At 36.9% G+C, this 15,715-nt stretch overlaps 1 protein-coding gene across 2 annotated transcripts in view; it reads right to left on the reverse strand.

Moving 5' to 3' along the window:
• LOC127879703 (protocadherin Fat 1-like) overlaps nucleotides 1-15,715 on the reverse strand; it is a 197,054-nt gene that overhangs the window by 12,611 nt on the left and 168,728 nt on the right. For both annotated transcript variants that reach the window (XM_052426697.1, XM_052426698.1), the window contains exons 23-32: nucleotides 15,287-15,501; nucleotides 14,505-14,645; nucleotides 13,685-13,819; nucleotides 10,736-11,780; nucleotides 9,941-10,114; nucleotides 8,277-8,434; nucleotides 7,015-7,420; nucleotides 6,476-6,622; nucleotides 4,922-5,098; nucleotides 3,824-4,021 (exon numbers count right to left, since the gene is read on the reverse strand). In XM_052426697.1, coding sequence (XP_052282657.1) covers nucleotides 3,824-4,021; nucleotides 4,922-5,098; nucleotides 6,476-6,622; nucleotides 7,015-7,420; nucleotides 8,277-8,434; nucleotides 9,941-10,114; nucleotides 10,736-11,780; nucleotides 13,685-13,819; nucleotides 14,505-14,645; nucleotides 15,287-15,501 — 2,796 coding nt within the window. The remainder of the gene's footprint in view (nucleotides 1-3,823; nucleotides 4,022-4,921; nucleotides 5,099-6,475; nucleotides 6,623-7,014; nucleotides 7,421-8,276; nucleotides 8,435-9,940; nucleotides 10,115-10,735; nucleotides 11,781-13,684; nucleotides 13,820-14,504; nucleotides 14,646-15,286; nucleotides 15,502-15,715) is intronic.

The raw sequence follows: 15,715 nt of genomic DNA on the forward strand, positions 1-15,715 counted from the left end.
TTTCAGAAGAGCACAGTAACTCCTAAACATGCATTATTGTTGAATAAAAAGACTGGAAAATCTTACAGACTGAAAAACTATTTTATGGCTAACTTTCACCTTTGCACCTATTAGTGTGACCTTGACTTTGAGGCAGAGAAACAGTTGTTCCATGGGATTAACTCTCTCCTACTAGTGGTCACTTGTGGGAAGTTATTTAAAAATAACACAATGCATGAGAAAGTTCCATTCAGAACGAGCTATTTTTAGGACAAAATTTTACCATTGAACTCTAAATGTGACCTCAACCTTTGAAGAAAGGAAACTGGTGTTACATGTAACATGTTGTCTTAACATTTATTTTAAAGTCAATCAATATCCAGCAAAATTATAATACAATTATATTTAGCAGTTATAACTGAGAAAGGAAATTTTATGCTGCTTTATGGCATTATTGCCGGGGCATTAAAACATTATATGACACATGCAGGGATCATATTTTCTTACAACATCAATCGGTCCGGATTTAACATGGGGGGGAAAGTATCCGTAAAATTTCATCCGAAATCCATACATGCCAGAATTGTTCATGTCCAAATTGGGACATTCCCTAAAAACTTGTCGGGAAATTTGACCAAAAAGAATGACACCTAAAACGATCAATCATTCCACCTTTAGTCAGTATATTACTTACAAAAACTCTAATTTTCTGCCCAATTTTGACGATACATGTGTTTCAGAAATTCGTGAACACAGCGTTCTCCATTCTACGGAAGTAAACACACTATTGTGGGGTTTCCCCGTATGCCTCGATTTGACATCCAATCGGTACAGTGATATCCCCTTGAAAATATGTAAATCTTTCACGCGAAGTGAGTGCTTCGCGCACTTTTCTTAATCAACCAATCGTCAATTTACTCAAAATTTAGATTGATGCAATATGTAACAAATTATTTTCTGACCATCAGTCGAAAACGAAAGTTAATTTATGTGAAACATCAACGCGTACTGTATTGGTCAGCATCCAATTTGTTTAATGTACACAATCGGTGTTTTGACAGGTTTTATAACCTTAGGTGGTACAATTGTGTCATTGGCGTTTATTTCTGTATGATACATCTTTCGATAGCAATTAAAATTTAGAGACCCCTATCATAAAAATACTGTGGTGTGTCTGTGAATGCCTGATAAAATCAACAAGAGCACCGCCTTGCGGGTGCAGACCGCTCATCTATTTTCTTTTTAAAGGTGAAGGGACTCTCATTTTCAATCACAAAGGAGGGAGGAGTGGAGTGAAGAGGGGTGTATAGTGTGGGGTTGTGGACATTTATTTCATTATCTTCCAAAAAGCGAAAAAAAAAAAAAAAAGAAATTTAAAAAAATCGGGGGGGGGGGGGGGGGGGGGGGGGGGGGGTTGGGGGGGCGATGGGGGGGGGTTTGGGTGCGATGGTTGGACGGTATTTCAAACATAACAGTTTTAAAAAAAAAATGGGAGGGGGGGGGGGGTATAGTGTGAGGGGGGGGGGTGGGGGGGGTGGGGGGGTATAGTGTGAGGGTGTGGTGGTCATTTGTGAGATGATCTTAAAAAAAAAAAAAAAAAAAAAATTAGGGGGGGGGGAGGGGGGAGGGGGGGAGGGGGGGGGGAGGGCACGGGGGATGGTTTGGGTGGAGTCTATTGTGGTATGTCAGGTTTGAGTAGTTTCATCAAAGTATCAATCAAATCTAATCATAAATAAAGAAGTTATGGCAATTTTAGCAAAATTTAATAATTTGACCTTGAGAGTCAAGGTCATTCAAAGGTCAAAGTAAAATTCAAGTTGCCATGTACAGTAACCTCATGATAGCATGTAAGTATTTGAAGTTTGAAAGCAATAGCCTTGATACTTAAGAAGTAAAGTGGATCGAAACACAAAATTTAACCATATATTAAAAGTTACTAAGTCAAAAAAGGGCCATAATTCCATAACAATGACAACCAGAGTTATGCAACTTGTCCTTTTACTGTACCCTTATGATAGTTTGTGAGTGTTCCAAGTATGAAAGCAATATCTATGATACTTTAGGGGTAAAGTGGACCAAAACATAAATCTTAACCAAATTTTCAATTTTCTAAGTATAAAGGGCCCATAATTCCGTCCAAATGCCAGTCAGAGTTACATAACTTTGCCTGCACGGTCCCCTTATGATAGTTCATAAATCTTGCAAGTATGAAAGCAATAGCTTTGATACTGTAGGAATAAAGTGTACCTAAACACAAAACTTAATCAAATTTTCAATTTTCTAAGTATAAAAAGGGCACATAATTCTGTCAAAATGCCAGTCAGAGTTACATTACTTTGCCTGCACAGTTCCCTTATGATAGTTAGTAAGTGTTGCAAGTATGAAAGCAATAGCTTTGATGCTTAAGGAATAAAATGGACCTAAACACAAAACTTAACCAAAATTGTCAATTTTCTAAGTATAAAAAGGGCACATAATTCTGTCAAAATGCATGCCAGAGTTATCTAACTTTGCCTGCCCAGTCCCCTCATGATAGTAAGTAAGTGTACCAAGTTTGAATGCAATAGCATTGATACTTACTGAGAAAAGTGGAACTAAACGCAAAACTTAACCAAAATTTTTAATTTTTTAAGTATAAAAAGGGCACATAATTCTGTCAAAATGCACGCCAGAGTTATCTAACTTTGCCTGCCCAGTCCCCTCATGATAGTAAGTAAGTGTACCAAGTTTGAATGCAATAGCATTGATACTTTCTGAGAAAAGTGGACCTAAACGCAAAACTTAACCGGACGCCGACGCCAACGCCAACGCCGACGCCAAGGTGATGACAATAGCTCATATTTTTTTTTCAAAAAATAGATGAGCTAATAATTGCCGATAAAACGCCGATAAGGTGTCAAAAACAACACTGGTGCACTCGAGTAGCAGAAGCGGGTTGTTCATTGGGGGCAATAAAGGGATTAGCGATGGTAAGTTTTAGCCAGACAGATCTTGACTAGCGAATTTTATTGGACACTTGTAGACTTTACATCGGTTTTACGAATGTCAGGACAGAATTGGACCGACTGTTTAGGATTTTCAATCGGTCTTTCATGACCCCAGTCAGTCTAGGACAGACAAAACCGAAAAAAATATGATCCCTGGACACATGACAAAATAGATTTATTAAGTACAGAATCAGTAAATTTCTATTTATTTAAATCAGGTTGTGAGTTCAGTTACTTTAATAGGAGAAATATCTCTATCCCTTTTCTAGGTCCATCCAAACACTTCATATTTAAAAAAAATCAAATGAAATTTACAACTATTTGTTTAGTTATCTTGCAATTCAAAATGAGGAAATGAGTAGAAAAGAGGAGGAATCACACTTCTGTAAATACAATATAAACTATTATGTGCCCATCACATAACAAATATAAAGCAAATTTCATCGGACATAATTCCACTTGTGTTGGACGTTACTACAGGCAGGTACTCTACCCGTTTTCTTGATTCACCATAATTCTTCATATTTTAACAGACCAAAGTGAAGTTTACAACTATTTGTCAAGTAATTTTGCTACTTAAAAAATAGGAAATCAGCTGAAAAGAGGAGGAATAACGCTGCTATTGTCTTAAATAATTAAACATTATTGAATAACTATTATGTAGATTACATACCAACTATAATGTAGATTACATACCAACTATAATGTAGATTACATACCAACTATAATGTAGATTACATACCAACTATAATGTAGATTACATACCAACTATAATGTAGATCACATACAAACTATAATGTAGATTACATACCAACTATAATGTAGATTACATACCAACTATAATGTATATTACATACCAACTATAATGTAGATCTCATCGGACATGATTCCTGCTGCGTTGGACGTGACCACTGGGAGGACTACATCCTGGCACTTGTCACCTTGGTATGAAAGCGTGCAGTTACACGTGTACATGGTTCCCTCCTGCAGACAGGTCCCATCATTCTCACACGGGTTTGACAAACACACGTCCTGTAAGGACTCACAGCGTGGGCCTGTAACACAAACAAAGTTAAACAGAGATGTTGAAGGGGGCTTAATCCCTATGTGCCCAAACTGAATTACATAAAAATACTCAAGTTTGTATCCAATAACATGCATGCTTAAGATTTGTTATCATGAAGACATAAAAAGTTCATGTAAATACTAATAAAACACAAGTTTATATTCAGTTACTTAATCTTCATAATGTGGCATGTCTATACAAGCAATAGTGGTTTAACTATAGCTTGGTCACAAGTATGGATAGTGTGTTTTTTCAGCAATTTTCAAGGGTAAATAACTCAGAAATGTGTGGATAATTTGGGATGTGAAGTGTCTAATCCACATTTACATGGTGACGACACATTTTAAGTTTTAGTTCAGCTGCTTAAGAATAGTGGCAGAAACTCATTCCACAAACTTATAGATTAAACGACAGACTAACTGAAACAGTGATATAGGATCTGGCACGAGTTGTCATATCATACCATATTTTATTAAATGAGTTCAGTAATTTTGTTAGTAAGCGAGCCTTTGACGAATTTCCTGAACGAGTTTAATAAAATATGGTATGATATGACAACGAGTGTCAGATCTTTTTTATCACATGCTTTTAAATGAGCAAATTAAATAAATATTTACGCAAACATAATGATAAATATCGAATTTTGTTTACATTTCCTGATGTCATTTGGAATGCCTCGGCTTTTACAAAGCACAATAACAAAATGCGATTGGTCAATAAACGAAAACTAAGCCAATGAAAACGCTTAAAAATGTTGTATTACACATGTGTTATATACAAAAATATATAATGGTTGTATTACATTGGAAACAGGGTAAAGCATGTGATAAATTCCCTTATAAACCTTCATACAGGGTTATAATAACATGAAACCATGATGGCTACACACCACTATATCCAGGCAGGCAGCGGCAGGTGTAGGAAGTAGGTCCCTCAATGCAGGTGCCCCCCTGCAGACAGGGCAGGGAGCGACAGTACTTGCCGTACTCACACCGTCGTCCCTGGTACCCAGTTTGACAAGTGCAGAAGAAGTCGTTGGGGACACCCTTCACATTCTGGCAAACACCTGGAAAAATCAGAACAATTGAGCCCTGTTTTACTGGGCTTAATGATTTTGCGTAAAATGTCCTGGGACAACACTTTCCGCCTTAACTGGATTCTTGCTAAGAAGAGACCTTAAACGAAAAAACAAAAACATAAAAGCGTAAAGTTTTGTCCCTGATTAGCCTGTGCAGACTGCACCGGCTAAACTGGAACAAACCTTAAGTCAAATTGATTAAGCCTAGTTTTTTCAGGACATGGCTCATTTCTAGACGCTAATATATAGAGACTAACAGTTTAATGCCTGATCTTTTTGTAATATATCAGGCAAGGCTTAGAATAATATAACCGCGAGGCTTGCCGAGCTGTTATTTTATTCATGCCGAGCCGCCTGATATATTACAAAAAGATCAAGCAGTAATCTGTTTTTCTGTTCATCATACATCTACGTCCCCAATTTTAAAGAAATAATGAAAAAAATCGCTAAAAAGCTGCAGTTTTAGCGGGAAATATGACTTGTCGTTTGACGTGTTAATAATGTCGTCATGACCACGCGCGCTTAGTATTTGTAAAAAACAATTTTTTGCAGATGATGTTGCATTTTGTATTTAAAATATATTACATCTTGGTATCAAATTGTTTGAGTACTTTATAGTTGATACTGAGTAATATGACCATCCTCCACACTTGACTGATAAACAAGATTCCTGTTCACCATGATATACAAAATGTATCAGGCAACGTTATATCAGGCAGATATCAATGCGGTGGTATGATAATAAAAACATAACCAGCCACATAAAAAACAAGATGTGTTTGTGAAACACAATGTCCCCCTATATGATGTTTGACCTTGAAGGATGACCTTGACCTTGTGAAGGATGAGCTTGACCTTTCACCACTCAAAATGTGCAGCTCCATGAAATGCACATGCATGCCAAATATCAAGTTGCTATCTTCAATATTGCAAAAGTATTTATAAAATAAGCGATTTGGGCCACATATATTTGACCTCTGACCTTGAAGGATGACCTTGACCTTGACCTGTCACCACTCAAAATGTGCAGCTCCATGAGATACACATGCATGCCAAATATCAAGTTGCTATCTTCAATATTGCAAAAGTATTCATAAAATGAGCGATTTTGGTCACATATATTTGACCTCTGACCTTGAAGGATGACCTTGACCTTGACCTTTCACCACTCAAAATGTGCAGCTTCATGAGATACACATGCATGCCAAATATGAAGTTGCTATCTTCAATATAGCAAAAGTTATTGCAAAATGTTAAAGTTGGCGCAAACAGACCAACAGACCAACAGACAGACAGGGCAAAAACAATATGTCCCCCACTATTATAGTGGGGGACATAAAAATCATCATTTCAATTCCTGTGTACCGTTGTTGAGACAAGGCATCTTGAGGCAAGGTTCCTTGTCAATCTCACAGCGCTGGCCTGAGAAGCGGTCTCCGCACCGACAGATGTATGAGGTACCGGCTGACTCACACTTGCCACCGTTCATACACGGAAAACTGCTGCACACGTCTGGAGTAAACAAAAAGGGATCATGTGCAAGACTCAATTTATGATTACTGGTTGAATGGTTCCTACATTTTTGTGGTTAAAACATATGAAGAATTACAAAGTTTAAGAATTTAATTATTTGTTGCTTATAAGACCAGTTCATAGGAAATTTTATTGCAACATAAATTTAAACTAGTAAAAACATTGATTTTGTCACAAAGAAGACATCTCATAAATTACTTAATCGAACTTCAGTCTAATGCCAAATTATAACAAATACTGTATGTTTTTTTTTCATATAAATTTTAAGCTGGTTCATATAATAAATCAAAATTCCTTACAATACATAAATGATTTTTGTTTCTTATTTCTTTAATTCTTTTAAATATGATGTCATACTCTATGCAACTTACTGTCCCCAAGCAGAGCAAACTCAGAATCCCTACAAGAGAACTCCACGTGTTCAAATTGCTGAGAAAGCGCCACCGCGTTGCTACCGGAAACAGGCAGACGAACGTTATGAATCCTTATATCCTCAATACAGCCCCGGAAACCTTTGCGTACATCAATATACCCATTGGAGTAGGTCTCGACCTCGGCACCAAAGTACACATCGCTATTGTCCAGATTCAAGACATCGTTCTTGCCAGGGGCGGTTGTAATGGCAGAGTACTGTCCATCGAGGAACACTTCCGCAGAGTTGCCGTAGCGCTCCACCATGATGGTGTGCCACTTGCCGTCACTGATGTGGTTCGGCAGAAGTACGAGCCCCTCACCGCTGCCACAGTCAAACCGGTACTGCACCATGCCGTTCTTCAGCTGGGAACATACAACACAATCAGGTAAAATTTGAGCCTCATACTGGCAAAACTGGGCCAATCGCTTGAACGTTAAGTGTAGTATCCAATTAGCCTGTGCAGTGTTAACAGACTTATATTGGCCGACACTGTACGTTTTTATAGAATTTTTTGTTGAAAAGAAGTCTCTTCAAAAGTAAAAAGCGATTGAAGTGGAAAGTGACATTTTAAGCACATGCCCAGTTTTTTGGGGAGTGATGCTCAAGTAATTCAACGCACATTATAATAAAAAATTTGCAACATCTTTATAGAAGTCTTCAAGTTGTCATTCACGAATGCACTTTGGTAATTAAGAAAGTAAATTTATTGAATCTTTAGTCAGATTTCTCACACATCCATGGATTATAACAAGACTATTGTCAAACAATATGGTCCCCTACCGGTGAAACTCCTCCATTTTCAGCAATATTTCTAGTCAATTTTTGCCATAGCAACCAGATTTCTTGACAAAGGAACACAATGAAATGACGTGCATAATTTCAATATTGCCATTTATCCATATTTCAAGTTTCATGAAAAAATATGAAGAACTTTTAACGTTATCGCAGGATCCACCATTTTCAGCAATATTTCTAGACTATTTGTTGCCATAGCAACCAGAATTCTTGACGTAGGAACAAAATGAAATGACGTGCATAATCTCCATATTGCCATCTGTCCATGTTTGAAGTTTCATGAAAAATTATGAAGAACTTATAAAGTTATCGCAGGATCTAGAAAAGTGTGACAAACTCACAGACTGATGGAAACACAGAGCGCAAACCATAAGTCCCCTCCGGTTTCACCGGTAGGGGACAATAAGCTAATTGCACATGTACCTCTAGAATGCTGTAGTCAACGCGTCCCTTGGCAAACATGAGGCAGGAAGTCTCTTTGATCGTCTTAATTCTCAGAGAGAGGCTGAGTCGCTCCTCAATCTTGTTGTGCAGCGTCCACTTGGCGTAGCTAGAACCCGTGAATGTGATTGGAGAGTCTCCTGAAACAGAAACAGAAACTTTTACCAGGAGGCAGGTCAGGGACAGGTTTTGACAAATACAGAACTTGAGATTTTATTTTCTTGTGACTTATAACCATGAAATTATTGTCAGACATGTCAAAAAGGCAAATAACTCAAGAATGTGTTGAACATGGAATTCTTACAACAAATTTAACAACATCTTGCACATTTGCACTTAATGGTGATGCATATATGAAGTTTCACTTCAATCTCTTGCAAATATGGCAGTAGTTTTCTTAACAAAATTATATGGAAAGACTGACCGCAAAAAATAAAATAAACAGACATACTAACGTATACCCTGCTCTATATTAATACAACTTTTTTCTAGCTTCGGTTAAAAAACAAAATAGGACCATTTGGTTTTACAAGATGAGCCCTTATAACAGTTGATGCTATCACAATTCATTTACTCAGATTTGTTACAATTGATTTTGTTACAATTGACAGACTCGCTTTTGTTACAGTTGATGAAATTCGCTCACCTTTGTTACAGATTATGTTATCATACTCACCTTTGTTACAGATGATGTTATCACACTTACCTTTGTTACAGATGATGTTATCACACTCACCTTTGTTACAGTTGATGTTATCACACATACATTTGTTATAGATGATGTTATCACACTCACATTTGTTACAGTTGATGTTATCACACTCACGTTTGTTACAGTTGATGTTATCACACTCACCCTTGTTACAGTTGATGTTATCACACTCACCTTTGTTACAGTTGATGTTATCACACTCACCTTTGCAACAGTTGATGTTATCACACTCACCTTTGATACAGTTGATGTTATCACACTCACCTATGTTGCAGTTGATGTTATCACACTCACCTTTGTTACAGTTGATGTTATCACACTCACCTTTGTTACAGATGATGTTATCACACTCACCTTTGTTACAGATGATGTCATCACACTCAACTTTGTTACAGTTGATGTTATCACACTCACCTTTGTTACAGATGATGTTATCACACTCACCTGTGTTACAGTTGATTTTATCATACTCACCTTTGTTACAGTTGATGTTATCACACTCACCTTTGTTACATATGATGTTATCACACTCACCTTTGTTACAGTTGATATTATCACACTCACCTGTGTTACAGTTGATGTTATCACACTCACCTTTGTTATAATTGATGTTATCACACTCACCTTTGTTACAGTTGATGTTATCATACTCACCTTTGTTACAGTTGAGGTTATCACACTCATAATTGTGACAATTGATGTTATCACTACCACCTGTGTTACAGTTGATGTTATCATACTCACCTTTGTTACACCTTGTTACAGTTGCTGTTATCACATTCACTTTTGTTACAGTTGATGTAATGACACTCACCTTTCTTACACTTGATGTTATCACATTCACATTTGTTACAGTTGATGTTAATACACTCACTTTTGTTACAGTTGATGTTATCACATTCACATTTGTTACAGTTGATGTTAATACACTCACCTTTGTTACAGTTGATGTTATCACACTTGTTATCGAGGTCTTTCTCACAATGTCGCCCAGTCTGACCCGGCGGGCACATACACTGGTACCCACGCTCCACGTCTGGGACACACACCTTGTACTCGGGACATGGCGCCTCTGAGCAGCTACGTGGGTTGGGCAGGCAGTTGTCACCTGGAATGACTTATAGAGGTTAATGAACGTGAGAGCATTGGTCAGTGAACAACTGGTCTTAATGCAGGTGCGTTAAAAGTCATCCCAGATTAATCATTTGAAATGTGAAATTTAGAGCTGTAGTACAAATACATTTCAATTTGAAGTCTGATTTCAAGCCTAAAATGGTTATATGAATGTTCATTATTGCAAAGTTGTAAATTGAATTTGTAAATACTTTATATGCTTTGTTATATAGGCATCAGTCTGAAAAATCCTTTCAATAAATAGCAAAGAAAAGAATCATAAGTAAAGCGTGCATAATATCCTATCCAAAAGTATTTGATGCCTTCTTTCAACCAATGATTAACCTTTTCCCGCTCAGAATCAAAGTGAAAATGGCTATATGAAACCTGCATAATACCAGAACAGCCTTCGAGTAACTCAAAAGTCTGTTCAGGTTTTATGCTGCTTGCTGCTCATCAGTACCTTAGGGTAGGAAATGAAACCTTTAAAACTTGAATCTAGCAAGAAAGGGACTACAAATGCATCAAAATGAGTTTATGAGTGGTAAAGGGTTAAAACTCTCACTTCACTAGTTAACGTACCAATTTTTATTAACATAGTCAATTTTTAACATACCTATGTTCCCATTGGGGCACTGACACTCATATGTGTACTTGTGCTTGGCAGATACAAAGCTTCCACCATCCAGGAACACCGGAACCAGACTGTCCTTGTCAAACTCTACAAGCCCCACACATTCCCCTTCCTTACACAGATCCTTGCTGCAAATATCGGAGAATACACTCACAATCTTTACAACCAAAGCAGTCTCGATTTCGTCTTCTATTTTCATGACCCTTCGTTTCAGTTTGTCTCTCGACAGATACTCACTTCCCTTGTAAACAGCAAACAACACATCTAGGTTCTTATCGCCAGTGTTACGGCGTTTTCTTGCTGACTTGTTAATCGAGCTCTGGGAGTTCTGAATACTAATTATCATGACGTCACTTGTTCTAACATTCAGGTCATCCTTCACCAATCGAATAAAGTCGGCCTTGTGGATTTTCACAAACTCTCTAGGTTCCATATTTTCAAACTGTATGGTGACTGCATTCTCTATCATTTGCTTGGTGATTGTGGTAACATCTACGTTTACAATACCAATCGAGGTATACTTTCCATCTGTGACACTAACATTGACACTGTACCTCCCTGAATCCAAACCAGCAAATGCAATCACGCGCCCATCTTTCTTGTCGATATCAAACATGTTACGATGCACAGAAGATACCGTATAAGAGAGAGTATCAAACTTGTCCCCATCCACAGCTTTCAGTGTACCAATCACACCTCCTGGGAATTCATCTAGATACGAGCTGATGGACACATCCAGATTAGAAACCACAGGGGCTTGGGTGCTTTCTTCAATAACCTCCACATCGACATTTACGTCAGAAAACATGGCAGGGGTGCCGCTGTCAAACACCCGCACCTTAAGGTGATATATGGCTGTGATCTTGCGGTTCAACTCGCCTGCAATACACAGATTTCCCTCCGCATCGACCTTGAATTTCTCATCCTTGTGACCTATGAGGTCAAAGGTGAAGGGCGCACCGTTGGGGTCGAGGTCATCATCCGTGACCTCAAATTTCAGGATGCATGTGGTAAGCTTCCTGTCCTCCTAGAAAATTAAAATAAATTGAAGATTATCTTCAAAGATCTGATTGCATGTTATCAAATAAGATCTTTACACAATTGGAAAAAAATCAGTTAAAAAAAGGTTATTAAAATTATGAAATAATAAAACCCTACGAGGATGATTCAACAAAAGTGGACAATTATAAAAGCAATTTTCACTTAAGATCATTTCAGGAAACCAAACACACTTGTGAATGTTCTGTAAAAATTAAGAATATTAAAATTAAGAGAAAAATGGCATAAAAGGATAACTCTAGTCATGTGGAAAATATGCAAATTATGAACACAGTTTCAAGTTGTTTTTTGTGGTAATTGTACCTTTTTTTACTAACAGTTTTCATAAGCTAATACAATGAGAGTAAAAAAAAACATGTACAGAAATCTCATGATAAACCATGCTCTACTTTACAATAAAGAAAACATCAAAAGCAAAATTATTGTTTCAGCCATACAACACCCTAAGAAACACAAAGCACATGACAGTCTATTTTCAATATTACAGCTTAATCAAAGAGAATGATTGTTCTCAATTCAAATAAGATTATTGTTTTGTAACAGTATTACATAAATCATCCTTCAGTTATTTAGGTTACATGCAATGTATAATGGGCCTGTGATTACATTTTAAATAACGTAACATCAAATTTGATATAAATACACAACAAAGACTAGCAGTTCTGTTCGTGCACTTAAATAAAATCCATTTTTATTTAAAAATAAAATTGTGAGATTTTTTTGGTCACGTGTGTATACACTAAGAATAATCATTATCATAATTAATAATGTAAGTAGTATAATTACCATAATTTGTATCATTATTGACTATTATTATTATTTATTATTAATTTATTATTATTATTGTTATTCAACATTACCATTTATAATTTAACAGTTAAGAGTTATTTTTATTAGATGCATTTTTAGCTTAAATATTGCCTGTTTCATAACTCAGCTACATTCCATATTTTTAAGCACAACTTGGCTAAAACTTCCACTGTGGGTTTCAACTTGCTTAATAATTTTTAACTTAATGCTTTAATCTATCCAAACAAAAGTCCAAAATGTTATACGTGACATATAAGGTCAAGAAAACGTTCAGAGCATTTAAGGAAGAATAGTTTTTTACATATATATTTTGCAATAATAAAAAAATGATCTATTTCAAAGAAGTACACTTAAAAAAGCTGGACCATACAATTCCATGCTAATGTCACAGGCACACCAATCGCAAATCATACTTGGTTTTATACAAGTATTTGCATACAACATCATGCTTGTCAAGATTGTTATATATTTAAAATATACAATGAAGTTCATTCCATTCAGTTACTTACAGGAACATCGTTCATCTAGGATGACACAGAATTTTTTTTAAATCAATAACAGTTCTGAAACTTTGATCTTCCTGAAGCAAAACTGCTGTGCCAACAAAGATATGCAGTTAAAAAGACTAATAATGAAACATCATTTTTTAATAAACAAGAAATAAATCTGGTTTAACTGTAAGCATATTCATAATTTCTTGTCATATTGCTTTAAATTAAATTTCTTTCATAATCATTCATTCCTATAAAATGAGAATTGTTCTGAGAAAACTGGGCTTAATGCATGTGCATGAAGTGCTGTCCCAGATTAGTCTGTGCAGAACTCACAGGCTAATTAGAAACGACAATTTCCACATTTGCTGTCTTTTCGTTTGAAAGAAGGCTCTATTTAGCGAAAATTAAGTTTTGGTGGAATGTGTCATCCCTGATTAGCCTATGTAGACTATATAGGCTTATCTGAGATGGCACTTTATGCACATGAAATTACTTAAACTCAGTTTTCCCTGATGTAAATCTCTTCAGTTCTCAAGATTAGAAAGGCAGCACACTGCAGCCAGCTTACCTGCACAAGCAATGTATAGTTCTCCTGGGAGAAAGTGGGCGCACAGTCGTTGGCATCTAGAATCACTATGGTGACCAGTGTGTCCGTGCTCATGTGGTAGTTGGTTGCACGAACTTGCAGCGTGTACATGTCAACCTGGCAAGGATAGACATTATTTTACAAATATTTGAGCTGTGCTATGTGTGTTAAGAGTCATCCCAGGTTAATCAGTGCAGTATTTAAGGACTTTTTTTTTAAGGGCAGTCTCTTCTAAACGAAAATCCTGTTTAGGCAGAAAGTGTCGTCCCTGATAAGCCTGCCTGGACTGTACAGGCTACTCTGGAAGGACATCTTAATCATCTGTATAAAGCCCAATATTCCAAAAGCGCAACTCCAAAAGAAAATAAAGAATCAAATAAAGGTACCAGGAAAGTAAAAAAAAACTTACAAAATTGAGAAGCAGAAGTCTCGCTTAAAAGGAATAATCCTTAACGAGCATTTTTCTTTTTCATTTCACAACAAGAGCTGTGCTTGTAAAACACAATGCCCCCTACTGCGCTTTGAAGCCATATATTTGACCTTTGACCTTGAAGGAGGACCTTGACCTTTACCTTTGACCACTCAAAATGTGCAGCTGCATGAGATACACATGCATGCCAAATATCAAGTTGCCATCTTCAATATTGCAAAAGCTATGAGCAAGGTTAAAGTTTTGGGACAGACACACACATTCAATGACAGACAGACACACACATACAATGACAGACAGACAGGCAAAAATCAATATACCCCCGATCATTCAATCCAGGGGCATAATGATCAAGGTGAACAAGGTACATACATCTTCCCTATCAAGACGGCTCCTCACAATGAGGTATCCCTCAGTTCGATGAACATCAAACACGTGCAGGCTGTCCCCAGCCATGATGCTGTAGTTGACAACCTTGTTGGCTCGGTCACTGTCAAGGTCAGCTGTGGACAGCTGGAAAATACATAATAGGTATGAAATGTGTGCACTTCTCAACTCATTTGATTAACCAATATGGCACATAATTGTGTGAAGGTTATTTAATAAAAGATTAAATGTTCATTCACTTTACTATAAGAACAGTTGTCTTTGTGAAAAAAATTATGAGATACTTAAAATGCCAAGGTTAACAAAAATATAAAGTAACAGGTCAGCTCAATGTGATCTGCGACAGAATCTCTATTTTTATTGAATCATTCCACAAGCAAACACAAAATCAAACTGTGATATAGGATCCAGTCCTTTCGAGAAGCTCTCAATATTTACCCCTCAAGGGTCAAATGTAATGCTCGGAAATTTACAATTTGCATTAAAAACGAAAACCAACAGGTTTTCAAATCGTACCGTTCGAAACAGTCTCTAAAACAAAAACACATGTTTGACATGAGCTGCAATCTTGAAAAACAGCACTTATTTCATATGACTGTGTAAAGTGAATCCCAGATTAGGCTGTCCACACAGGCTTATCAGAGACAACATTTTCCGCTTTTATTGTACTATTTGCTTAAGCAAAGTATTCTCTAAGCAAAAATCCAATTTAGGCGGAAGGTGTCATCCCTGATGTGTGTGGACTGCACAAGCTTATCCCCTCTCACCTGCAGAACGCGAGTCCCTATAGCTGCATCCTCTCGGACCTGCCCTGTGTAGTGTTTCTGCATGAACACTGGGGCATTGTCATTAACATCGGTCACATTGATCTGCACGAAGGCCATGTTGCTGAGTGGAACGTCGCCATGGTCCTGGGCCCGAATTGTGAGCACGTAGCCTGGAACCGACTCATGGTCCAGGTATCCAGCAGTACGAATAACACCTGCAGAGTTGAAGAAAAAGATATAAGAATGTTTTTTAATTAAATACTAACATATCACAATGTGTTGAAATCTCTTTTATAAAGTCTGAAAACATCCTCAAAACATCGAAAATTGTTTTCAGTGTGTTTACATAATCAATAGTAGATATGGAGAAATGGAGACAATTTAAAGTATTTGTTTTCTATCCTTCAATAATATTAACTGTCTCTTATT

Source organism: Dreissena polymorpha, chromosome 4 (genome assembly GCF_020536995.1).
Source record: "Dreissena polymorpha isolate Duluth1 chromosome 4, UMN_Dpol_1.0, whole genome shotgun sequence".
In the NCBI taxonomy this organism is placed as follows: domain Eukaryota; kingdom Metazoa; phylum Mollusca; class Bivalvia; order Myida; family Dreissenidae; genus Dreissena; species Dreissena polymorpha.